The 12,744-nt window shown below is 43.7% G+C and overlaps 1 protein-coding gene across 4 annotated transcripts in view; it reads right to left on the bottom strand.

The window, feature by feature from the left end:
* PAIP1 (poly(A) binding protein interacting protein 1) overlaps window positions 1-11,299 on the bottom strand; it is a 30,812-nt gene extending 19,513 nt beyond the window's left edge. The window contains exons 1-3 of one of the 4 annotated variants that reach the window (XM_037529152.2): window positions 11,248-11,299; window positions 9,494-9,660; window positions 1,305-1,490 (exon numbers count right to left, since the gene is read on the bottom strand). In XM_037529152.2, coding sequence (XP_037385049.1) covers window positions 1,305-1,490; window positions 9,494-9,589 — 282 coding nt within the window. In that variant the 5' untranslated portion in view covers window positions 9,590-9,660; window positions 11,248-11,299. Of the gene's footprint in view, window positions 1-1,304; window positions 1,491-9,493; window positions 9,661-10,227; window positions 10,682-10,907; window positions 11,018-11,247 lie in introns of those variants that run through there. The other 3 variants (XM_037529151.2, XM_037529149.2, XM_037529150.2) reach the window with 3 other exon arrangements.
* Window positions 11,300-12,744: the final 1,445 nt, after the last annotated feature.

The following is a 12,744-nucleotide window of genomic DNA, read 5'->3' as shown; positions in this document are numbered from 1 at the left end:
TTTCAATCTTTTTAAGCCTCATTCCATCCTTATCCTAAGGTGTTTTTGAAATCCTATTGTAAACTGAAGCACCTCTTAGCTCTACTGGCTTAGAATTTTTTTTGTATCTGCTAAGTCAGTTAACACCCATTTGCTTTCTAGTCTGCAAACTGGACATTTTATTTCCTTTCCTCTCTGTGGGCTTTTGGCTTTTAAAAATCCTCATACTGTCAATTTAGTGGTATTTGGAAAGCAATCGAAGATGAGTATGTGTTTCTGCCATCTTTTATAATAGGTCTTTACTTAGTTGTCCTGAGCAAGTTTCCATAAATTCCCTCAACGAAATTTAAAAACTGTTGGTATATCTGCTTATTACCAACCAGATTGCTGGCACTTTCAATAACACTGAGTTCATATTTGAGTAATTAACTTTATCACAGAAATAATTGCTTTTTGGCAGGTTGCAGCCCTTCTGTTTAGCCCTGAAGAACTATAATCATGAAGCCTACTGAAGAAATGAAACCAAATAAAACCAGAAAAGTAGTATAATTCTTCCATTCTCCTTTCTTATTCATATTCCTTCTTTTAATTCATTTAGAGGTTGAACGTAGGTTATCAGGACAAATAGAGATCTTGCTAAAATTCCACGCATTTCTGGAAACCCAAAAGTTGGCTAAATTAACACTGGAGTCCTAGCATCAATGCAGAACAACTTGGAAAAGCAGTCAAATGAAACCCTAAGCAAGATAAAATGATCAACATACTATCAAAATCACACTCCTATCTATTCCAAGTTTCAGCTGCTCTTTCAGCCAACAACTTTAACACTAAAATTGATATTCCTGTTAACCTCTTGCTCTTGTTTTTGGGCACTCACACACTGATTTTAAATTTGACTTCAAATTCAGTGTTGTCCTACTTTTTTTTCCTCCCCTACTCCAATAAACACGATGTAATTCAAGATGCAGAAGAAAAAGAATTACAGTCATTCTCGTGTATTGCTAATTTCAGGTCCTATAAAATCTGGGGGTCAGGTGAAAAAAGGTGTGACACTTATGTAGCCTTCCTCATAAATGCCCAAAGCTCCTTCTAATTGCCTGAAAGTCTTGGTCTTACAGGTGAATTCTGAAGTCTGGCTTCAGCCCTGGATCCCTAGAACTAAAAGAATTTATATGAGAGACTTAACAGCACCCATGAACCATGAAGAGTTCACAAATGCGGAGACAGGTCAACATGAACCTGGCCTCCCTTGAGGAACAGCCAGAATTCCTGGATTTGAAGGAAACTATCTGATGACCAGGCCATGATATCAGTCAATCACCTACCTGTTGATAGATGAGTTCTACAAGTTCTTGCAAAGCATCATCTGTTGTAACCCAACCATTCAGGGTCTCTGCAAACTGTTCAATTTCAGTTTCAAAACTGCCAGGCTGCTCTGTAAGATGATTCAAAAAATCCTGAACATATTCTGACAGAGTGGGATAATCCTCACAACCATCCTCATAGGATTCCTATAAATAAGAGGTTAAAAAATTTTATTTTTTAATCCATGCAACTGGTTAAAACAAACACGAGGCATCTTGGATGCCTATCTGTAATTTTAATAAAATTAAGTCCACTAAGCTATCCTTCTATGCCCACTTTTTTTTCTTTTTAAGATTTATTTACTTATGCATACAAGAGCTGGGGTGTAGGCCAGAGATGGGGGAGTGAGAAGATTCACCAGAGACAGAATGGGGAGCAGAACAGGAGATGTACTGAAATACCACTGCTGAGGGGAGCAGCGGGCGAGTCAGGAGAGGTCTGCTGCGCCATGTGGGTTGCTTCCTGGCCAGGGATCAAACTCATGCTGCAGTGGCTGCATCTTAACCCCTTGTGCCACCAGGGAGGCCCCTATGTCCACTAACCTTTATAAAGCCAACCAAAATGAAAGTTTTGATCTCTTTATGGAAGCAATAAAATCTAGGATTTGCTTCAAAATGGAAGGGGAGAAGAGCCAGGGATACAGAAACAACAATGGTCACATGTAACTAACTGTTGAGGCCATGGGGAGTCATTATATCATTCTCTATATTCTTGATAATTTCTACTATGAATAGAAAAAAGGTGATAGTTTTGTCTGTTAATCCCAAAGACAGAAAAACATATACAAAATACCACCATAATGTACAGTGACAGACTTTTTGGCTACATCCAGATATCCAGCTAACCTTGGAAGTAGCAGAAGTTTCCAGCTAATGCCTCCACCACTTGTACCTTTGGTAATCCCCAATGTTTTAATTAATGGCAGGAGGTTGGGCTTTACAAATAGACTATCAACCCTTATATTAACAATACCTAGGATCCCAACCAAAGCATTTTGAAATTATTTTAACTACTATATTGCTTGATGAAACTTACCTTTCCACAAAAAGGAATGAAATGAGAAACCACATGAAAGAATTATGACTACAGTCTAGAAACAAAGGGAAAAAAGATACCTATTCAAAATTTCCCTTAGTCTCACTCTCTAATGTGGAACTTTCCTAACCGTCAATTATTCCTCCACTGTTAGTGTTGACCATTTCTTCAGATGACTTTAGAGTTTTTATTTATCTCTAGACACAACAGTGATATTAACATGACAAGTTGCATGTACTACTGAGTAGCACTCAGGAAATAAGATCAGCAATAGGAATAACAAATTAATGTGCCCATAACATGCTCATATAGTGTTTACTGAACAGCAGATAAATTCTCAGATTAAATGTCTGGTCACACAACTGAATCCTAGTTAAATGACTACTGTAAAATAAAGAAGGTATCAATGTTTTGTTTTTAAAAGATTTTATTTATGCATACAAGAGCTGGGCTGTAGCCCAGTGGGGGGTGGGCTTAGGTGAGAGGATTCACCAGACACAGAGTGGGGAACAGAACAGGCAGACTGACTGAAATACACTGCTGAGGAGAGCAGCAGGGAAGACAGGAGAGGTTTGCTGCACCATATCGGGGGTTAGCTCCCTGGCCAGGGATCAAACTCATGCTGCAATGGCTGCCAATAGATCCATAGTGCTAAGACTTAAGCCCCTGCACCACTAGGGAGGACCAAGAAGGTATCAATGTTGACGAAATTCAAATCATTAGCTAGAAACATAGCTGTGTGACTAAGGATTAAATGAGTTAATAAGTAAATGCCCCTGGACTGGTGACTAACACAAAGTAAGGCACTATGTGCTCAACAAATTTTAAAATTTCTACTAAAACAGAAATATATTTCAAATGCAACAACAATATACACATATATGAAGGGGCCAAAGTGTAAAAAAGTAGAACGATGAAAAGCTACACTTGCTGGTACCTAGGAAAGTGCTCTAAATAATTTGTTAATAAGCTAACAACCACCAGCTGCGTGTATACGATAGCCACTATAAGGGCTTTGCATGCATTCTCTCATTTAACCATAAAACACTTTAAGGTAAATATTACTATCTCCTTTGCAAAGATGAAGAAAAAAGCACTAAGCAGTTCATTCTCTTTGGTTATTTAAAACTGTCTTGAGTATTCAGTGTCTACTACTAAGTGCCAAAGTCTATACTAGGTATCAAGTGTACTATCATGCCATGAATAAAGTGGACAAAGTCCTCCTCTCATGGAGTTTATAGTTCATGATGGAAGAAGTTATTCACATGCTGACACATACCCTAAAAATGGGCAGGGAACAATTCTGAAGCACTTATATCTAAATTTTAAAGGGGAAAAAAAAATCCAGCCATACAAACATCTGAGAAAAGATATCATATGCAGTGGGCATTAGAAGTATATAGGCCCCAACAATAAAGCGATAGCCTGATACCTTTAAGAAAGGCTAGATCAGAGAGTGCAGATGCAGCGATGGCTAATGAGATTAGTGAGGCAGATGGGATAATTGTGCAGGGTCTTGGTAACCACTATAAGGAAATAGGCTCTAAAGGCAGGGAGAAACCATGAGGAAGCAGCTAGTGTGGGTTTCAGCAAGGAAGGCCCACATAACAACCTAAGGTAATTACACAGTGAGCCAGACCAAAACTTAAAACACAAAGTCTGTACCTTTAGCCTCTGTGCTACACAGCAAATAACTGACAAAGGCTTAAAACCCAACTCTGACACAGAAGGATATTCACTGCCAAAAAGCCATCTAATAATTCCACCAACAAGGACCTGGTTAAATAGTTATAACCATAAGACAGAATACCAGATACTCACTCAGGACATTTATGTCTATCAATACAGAAATTCTGCCAACAGTGTTTAAAAAGAAAATCTATTTTAGTACAAATTAATTTTTTAAAAAAGAATTACAGACAGTGAAGATTTCTGGAAAGATAGACAAGAGATAACAGTGCTACCTCTAAGTTACCTCTTCAATGAAGGAATGTTCATATTATAAATACAGAACTTTTATTATAAAATTGTGAACGCAATAAGCACTGTAAATACACACATTATATATTTCACATTAACTATAAATGTGTGAATTTTAAAATTTAAAACTAGTTTAAATTTGATATATAAGTTTTACAAACTTGTAGTATCCTATTATTAATAGTGAAAATCAGAAGTCTTCAGGTCCTGTCAAAGGTATTAGTTTCCTGTTTCTATTAAATGTCATTCATTGTGATAAAAATGCAATTTAGAATGTTAACTTCCAGTGGATTTTTTTAAATAAATTTAACTTCTTAAGAAAATCTGAAGTCTGACAAGAGGAAATCAGAGTTTCTTTGAATATAGCAGAACAGAGGAATCAAAGTCTGCTGTTTTGGGTTAAAAAGGAGGCACAAAATATTCTGAAGCGGCCTGCCAATGTGTTTGAATCAAAAAGTGTGTTAGTTTTCTAGTACCACATTTTTTAAAGTATTAATTTCTCATTCTTCAATGTGGAGTTAAATGGCTTCCAGGCTGAGAAAGATTTCAGTTTTGTTTCTCTCAGAATTCTGTGACAAAGATTAGCAAGGACATCAATTAGAAAATGCACTTTTCACAGTAGGTATTTTAAATACACTGTCAAGAGGTGAGAAACTAATTCAAAGTAGAATTAAAAGGAAAATGATTGGATACTTAGATGAATTAGTCAAGATGACTTTAATTAACAGGATTGAAGGGAGTGAAAGAAAAAGGTAAATCAATGACCCACACCAAGTTTGTAGCCTGAGCACGTAATTAGCAATATAAAAATATTAAGAGATTTTCGGAAGATGAAACAAAAAATTTATATTTCAATTTGAATGTGAGATCCCTTAACAAATGGAAACACAAGCAGGCCTGGAGTAAGAAAGAACTAGATTTTAGAGTTACCAGGGGATAGGTTGGTGATAGTGAGATTCTAGGACATATGTAAGATCAAAAAGGAAAACAGTAAAATGGAAAAAAAAAAATACAAAACCAAAACCCCCAACACTGCAGTCTAAGGAGAGAATGAATGATGTGTAAGTTGAAGGATGAAGAAAGAGCACTGCCACAGACGCCACAGGAGAAGGGAAAGGAGATGCTCACAATATCAAGTGCTACAGGGTTAAGTCCAGGGGCTGAAATCTGAGTGAATGAGGCTGCAGAATTTTGAGAGTGAAGGAGACAATGAACAGAGAAGGAAAAATTAAAACAAAATTAGTATCTTGAATATTTGGCCCCTAAAAACGAAAGGAATTTTTTGAAGACGATGAAGGTAGACGTGGTGACGACCACGGCGCCTGGCACCGTGGGATTTATTAAACCAAACAGACCACAGTGTGATCAACAAAGTCTACTAAGTAAAGGTTAAGAGGGCAATAAATTATAAAACCTGAAGGGGATCAGCAACTGTCACATAAATAGTATTATAAAGAATAGGGGCACCAGTCCACAGAGGCTTGATCAGCCCAGTAAGTACAGTGGTACCAAAAGTAAACACTATTTTTGGGAAACATCACTGCTGACAAAAGTAAAACTGGACGTTCTTAGAAAAAAGTTGTAATTTTTTCTTGTTGTGGGGGAGGATTTTCTCTTAATGCATGTTTTATGAATTCCTATGTGAAATTTTTGGTTCTCATAAGTGAAATGTAATTAAATATTAAATTGTAACTAATGGTTTATCTGAGGAGAAGCAATGGCCAGCAAGGGATGGAGACAGCAGCTCACTGGTAAGAAGGTACAGAAAAGGAAATCAGCAAGGGAAAAGGGAAGAAGTGGAGACAAAAGGACCTGGAGATTTGGAAGAGTTAAGAAATCACAACAAAAACTATTACAAAGGCTTTAGAAAAAGAACGCATTCTTAAGGGAAACCTAGTTGAAGGATATCAAGCAACAGATTTTCATTTATCTAACAAAAGCAGACTCAAGGAATTTCTAGAAACCAAGTCAGAGACCACTTAGAGGGTCAACAATGGCAGGGATTATGGTCCAATTTGTTCACTGCTCTATCCCCGGTGCTTGACTCAGGAAAAGTGAGAGAAGACAGCTAAATATATATTATGGTTGCCACTCAAGTTTCCCTCACAGTAAGATCATATCTTGAATGTTAAGGGGAAAGCAAGGATCTGTGGCTTTGTGATTAGGTGGACTGAGAACTCTTAGCCTTAACACGGAGTGAAAGGGTAAATGAGTAAGGCTAGAGAATGTAATGGAGTGTGGGTAGCAAGACTGATGCTTATAGAATCCAGGTGGATTACAAATCAATGAAGTCAGCAAATGAATCAGAGCTCACACACTATCTAAAAGGGCTGCCTCTCTATTCAGCTCTTGCTAATTTCTGCTCTAGTAAAAAAACAGTCAAGTATGACCATTTCTTATGATTTCAAGAGAAACCTAAGGGAAAAAAAATTAAATCTGAATTGTATGTTGGTATTTGGAAAAACCTTTTGTTGAAAAACACTGAGCATCAAAGACAACACACCTGCAGGCCACACATGAGCTAGAGCCTTCCGGATTAGTCTTTTCTGGCAAATTGAGCATAGAAGAAAGTGATCTACTGAAGGATAGCAAAGAATGCCAAAAAAGATGGCAGTGGGTCGAAGTAACAACTACACTGCTTTATAGCCCTTTAGAGCACTGCTTTATAGTAATTTTGTGTAAAAATTACCGTCCAGAATTATGAAAAAATTTACATCTGTCCTATCCTCAGAGTCCAAGTTAACAGAAGACAAACAAATGGGGAACTATTAATGGCTGGCAGAAGGTAAGTTTCTTTAAGAGTTTATTCAATGATTCACGGTTTGCCAATTACTCCTTTCCTCACTTAGCCAAATACAATTTTTTGGCAAGAGCCCAAGCTGTTCTCATTTCTACTTCACATGGTTGATGATAGCTAAATCAACTCTTCTGGCTCTGATACACTTTCCTCTTTACAGCCCCAATGCTTTTTCCTAAAGCAATCCAAGATGCATGGAATTTCTATAATATGGAATACAGCTTTTCTAAGCTTTTTCTACAAAATATGAATGGAGGAGCCTCCCCGGTGGCGCAGTGGTTGAGCGCTGAGCTGCCTGCAGCCTCTGCAGTGCCAGTTCGACCCCCGGCTGCAGGCAAGGGTCCCACAAGGCACACAGACCTCTCCTGCTGCACCTGCTGCTCCCCTCAGCAATGTACTTCATCATCTGCCTGCTCTGCTCCCTGCTCTGGCTCTGGTGAATTCTCTCACCCTCCTGCACTTCTGACTGTACCCAGTGCTTGTATAAAATAAATAAATCTTTAAAAAAAAAAAAAAGGAAACCAAAGGCAAAAAAAAAAAAAAACCCCAAAACCAAAACCATTAGTTAGCAAGTAAATACAAATAAGAGCCAGGTATCACACACCCACCAGAAAGGCTAAACTTTTAAACAAAACAGACCACTCAGTGCTGACAATGAAGTAGAGAACCTGGAAATCACACACTACTCAGAGTACAGTGGCACAATCTCTTTGAAAAACCATTTTGCTGTCTCCATTTTGCTGTCTCCTAGGTATATACCAAATAGAAAAGAGCATATATCCTCCAAGACAGAGATAAGAATAGCAGCTCTACTCATAACAGTTTGAAACTGAAAGCCACAAAGCATTCATGGGACAAATGCGCCAAAAACAGACTGTTATGAAAATAAGTCACCTCGAACTATATGCTACAACACAGGATTTTGATGTTCAACATGAGAACAGAATTTATTATGTATGACCCCATTAATATAAACTTTGGAAACAAAATTGTAAACCAAGACACTGGTTATCCTGGGAGAACAGTAATGAGCAGAAAGAGACAGACAGGGCTTTGGGATGTTAACAATATGCCTTTTCTTGATTTAAATGCTGGTTGCCCAAGTTTCTACTTTCTGAAAGTTTGCACTAACCTTTATGAACACTATATATTATGTCAGTAAGATTAAGGAGATAGAAAAGACAAGACTTATACTAAAGTGGGCCTCCCTAGTGGTACAAGGGGTTAAGACACAACCTATGAAGCTATCTGCAGCCACTGCAGCATGAGTTCGATCCCCGCCCAGGGAGCAACCCACATGGCGCAGCAGACCTCTCCTGACTCACCCCACTGCTCCCCTCAGCAGTGTATTTCAATCTGCCTGTTCTGTTACCCACTCTGTTTCTGGTGAATCCTCTCACCCCCCACACCTCTGGCCTGTACCCCAGCTCCTGTACACATAAAAAATCTTAAAAAAAAAAAAAAAAAAAAAAAAAAAAGACTTATACTAAAGTATTATCAATCTTTTCTTCCTTCCAGAATAGTCGTTACCCTGTATCTCAACAATTAATTGCTAGGCATCTACCTAGCACAACAAATTCTGTATACCCAAACCATATTTCATATTTCCTCTTGCTATTTAAGTATGACCAACTTTTAAAATCCTTACTAAGATGAATTTTTCTTTTAAAGATTTATTTATGCATACAAGAACTGGGGTACAAGCCAGAGGTGTGGGGAGTGAGAGGATTCACCAGACATGAATCTTGAAGTTTAAACCTATGTAAAGATTTTATCACACTCCCTACAGCATTTCTGCATGCAATATTTAATTAGAACATAAAATACTTCCATTCAACTTAAAGGAGCCCACATGTGTACTTGTTAACATTCAAAAAGCCACCTCAATTAGTCTACAGCAAAACTGTTTAATTTACCAAAACCATCAGTAAATAATCAGCTATCTTGCCAAAATCAAATTAAAAATTTGCTGGGCCACTACTCTATAAGTTATCTATAGATCCTGAACACAGATCTTAGTTTTAGAGACTGAAGGTTTGCTTGCCTAAATCAAGTTTATTTTCATTAGCTTTGAGAGACTAAATAGATCCTGGGAATACAGCCGTGAAGGAGACAGACAAGAACACGTATTCTCAAGCTTACATCCTGACATTTGAATATAATCACTACAAAATAAATATTCCTCAATCAGTTGTTTTCTCAAGTTCAAGGGATGCATAATGCTTTCACATGCAGTTAAAAAAAAAAAAAAGCACCAGCATACTATAATTAATAAAGTAATAACTACATCACTCCAGCAATATTAACCCAGCGTTGCTAGCAAAAGGGTGTACTTACTGTATAATTAGAATAACCTGATGGGTAAAATTCAGGAGCGTTGGCAGACAGCTTAGACATTAATACAGGAGCTACCACCACCTGGGGTTTAGCCATTGCTGACTCCGAGTTCTGCTGCGGGGTATTATCCTGTGAACTAGGTGGAGCTCTGAGGGGCCTCGTTTGTTCTAAGAAAGGGAAAAAAGGGGGTGAGATGCATTCATTCCTTTGTATAACAACTACCTACACACTGAAGTCATCTGCAAAGGGATGGTGTTCAGAGTTAAACACGAACCATCATGAAATGTCAGGTTATCTCCAGGAGAAGTACAGAAAGCCTGCAAAGAGGAACAATAGCCTTGCTTGAGTTCATTTATGAATATACCAGCTTCTGAATGAACATTGCGGGTGTGGATGTTTTCCTTGGGAAGAGTGGGTTAAGGACAGACGGCCGCTCACCCTGGGGTCTCCCCAACGCGGGCTGGGGCAGGGAAGGGGGTTCTGCCTTCCTCCGGGGAAGGCAGAACTCGCAGCCCGCGCCCCGGCCCCTCCCCCCGCCGGGGCGCACAAAGGATTCCCGCAGCCACCTTCTCGAGCCGGATCCGGGCCCACCCGCCCTGCCCCCCGGCCCCGGGGGCACTGCTTTCGGGGAACGCGGGCGAAGCCGAGGGCGGCGCGCCGGTGCTCCACGCGTGCGGGGGGCTGCGGGGAGGCGTTGGCCCGGGAGAACGGGGTCCCCCAGAGCGGCTCCGTACCTGGGAGCGCCCCGGCCCGGGCAGGCCGCGGGGGGTCGGCGGGGACCTGGCACTGGGCCCCTGGCGGCGGGGCCGTCCTGGGCTGGCGCAGCGGCGGCGGCTGCAGGAAGCCCGGGGCTTGGGGCTGCGGCCGCGGCTCAGCAGGCCCCGCTCGGCTCGGGAAACCGCCGCCCTCAGGCCCGCCCCCTCCGCGGCCCAGGCCCCGGCTCCGGCCCCGACCAGCACCTGGGGCCCGGTCGAAACCGTCCGACATGCTCCTCCTCCTCCTCCGGGGGCCGCTGCCGCCGCGCTGGGGAGAGGACGCGGGGGGAGGCGCCGCGGCGCTCACTCGGGCCTCATGGAGGCGCAGGGCGGCGGGCCCAGCGGCGGCTCCTCGGCGCCGAGCAGGCGGCGGCTCCAGCTCCCGCGGACCCCGCCGCGCCACAGCGCCCCCAGCCCGCGGGCACCCTCGACTGGCCGAGGCGCTTAAAACCCGGCGGCGCGGCGGGGGCCAAGCGGGTCACAGCGGCCCCCCGCGGCCCGGAGGCCCCGGGCGCGCCGGTTCGCGGCGGGCGGGCGGGCGAGGCCCAGCAGGCCTCGGGGCTCGAGTGGCGGCTCCGCCGCCGGACGGCCCGGCCCGCCGCGGGGGCGAGGCGCGGGCATCTCGGCCTGGGGCCGGGCGGGGGCGGGGGGCCGCTTACCCCAGGCGGGCCCGCTGGACGCGCTGGTTCCGGGAGGGCCGTGCGAGACCGACGGTTGAGGCCCGGAAAATAAAAATACGGGGGGAGGGGGCGTGGAGCCAGCCGCGGGGTTCGCGGGCCGCACCTCCGGGGGCGCGCAGGTGAGCTCGATGACCCGGCGCCGGCCGAGCCCCGAGGACTGCTGGGGAGGAGGGCGCCCGGCCGAGCCCCGCCACCTGCTACGCCGGCCGCGGGGGCGGGGAGGTGCGGCCCCGGCCCAGCGCGCCCCCCGCCCCGGCCCGGGCCCCGCGGGGGGTGAGCGCGTGAACCGCTTCGACGGTAACTGAACTCCGGTCTCTACCTTTTCTCTTCCCCTGCCGAAATGTGAAGAAAATACACTGCCTTGCGCTGGAACTCCCCTCTAGTTCATCTGCCACCGGTGCTGTCCAATAAAAACAGCGCGATCCACAAATGCAAGCCACTTATGTAATTATGCATTTTCTGGAAGATACGTTAACCGAGTGAAAAGAAACAGATGAAGTCAATTTTAATAAAATATTTTACGTAGCCCAATCTTCCTGAAATGGTGTCAGCTCAACATGTAATTAACATAAAAATGTTAATGAGACATGTCTCCTCTCTCTCTCTCTCTCTCTCTCTCTCTCTCTCTCTTTTCGGTACCAATCAAAAACCGATGTATATTTTACACTTTCGGGGTATTTCAGTTGGGATCAGGCACATTGCAAGAGCTCGGTGCCACATGTGGCTAATGGCTACCATGTTCCACTGCTAAGTTCTAGATATTTTATGTGTAAATTATTTGGGTGGGATCAGGCCCAGCAGTGCTAACATCAAATGAAGGAAGTAATGAAACAGAGGAGAAAAAAATACTTCTTTCCGGTTAGATTGAAACATTGTAGGATAAAGAAAATGCTAGGCTTTTCTGCCCTCCCGCCATCAGGATAGATGATGGATCCTTGAGGTCCTGAATGCATGCCTGATGGCGGGCACCTGGAGTAGGGTGTGGGCATGGGTAGATGGGATTCACCTGGGCGAAGACTGTGCTTTTTTTTAAGGGCGGCGTCACGGGGACACCAGCAGAAGCCAAAAGAGAAGCAGAAGAGAAGCCGAGAGAAGCAAGAGAAGCAAGAGAAGCAGAAGCTGAGAGAAGGCCAGAGAGCCCAGATAGAATGAAGACTTGTTGGGGGCTGAGAGGATGGCCAGCCTCCCGGCCCCCCAGCACCCCTGCCTGCTGTGTACCGGGTAAATCCCAATAAAAGACCTGCAAAAAACCACTGAGGACTCTGACTCCTCCTTGACCTGGTCTGCATGGGATCCTAGAAAACCTGCACTGTGTCCAGTCCTGTCCTCTACAATTGGCGTAAGTCAGCAGCATGATCCATGCAGACGGGAATGGAGCCCTCCGAAGACCTGGAGGGACTAAGGAGTAACAGACTGTTTCCCTGTGACAACGCTGGAGGCACCTCGGCGGCACAGGAGATGGACAAGGTCCAGAAGCTACAGGACGAGACCTTGTGTAAAGGAGATGCCCGAGAGGACCAGCCAATTACCCCTGAGGCAGCAAGAATCATCGGAAGAGAGGACCACGATTCGGAGCTCGCCAGTGCTGATTCAGGGAGAGGCCAACGAACTTGGACTGATGGACTCGGACTGATGAGCTTGGACTGACAATCCCGCCAGAAGGCGGAGGACCTTGCAGGTTGATATGTTTTGGGACCCTGGGGGTGGAACAGTTTCGTTTGTAAACCCCAGGAGATGGGAATCTGGGGGTGGCCAGTGGGCCTTGATGGCCAAAAGCAGCCTGTGCATGCCCAGCAGCCAGGTGGAGGAGAAAAGC

Source organism: Talpa occidentalis, unplaced genomic scaffold (genome assembly GCF_014898055.3).
Source record: "Talpa occidentalis isolate TD23 unplaced genomic scaffold, MPIMG_talOcc4v2.1 talOcc4.6, whole genome shotgun sequence".
NCBI lineage: Eukaryota > Metazoa > Chordata > Mammalia > Eulipotyphla > Talpidae > Talpa > Talpa occidentalis.
This window is presented reverse-complemented; position numbering and strand designations above follow the sequence as displayed.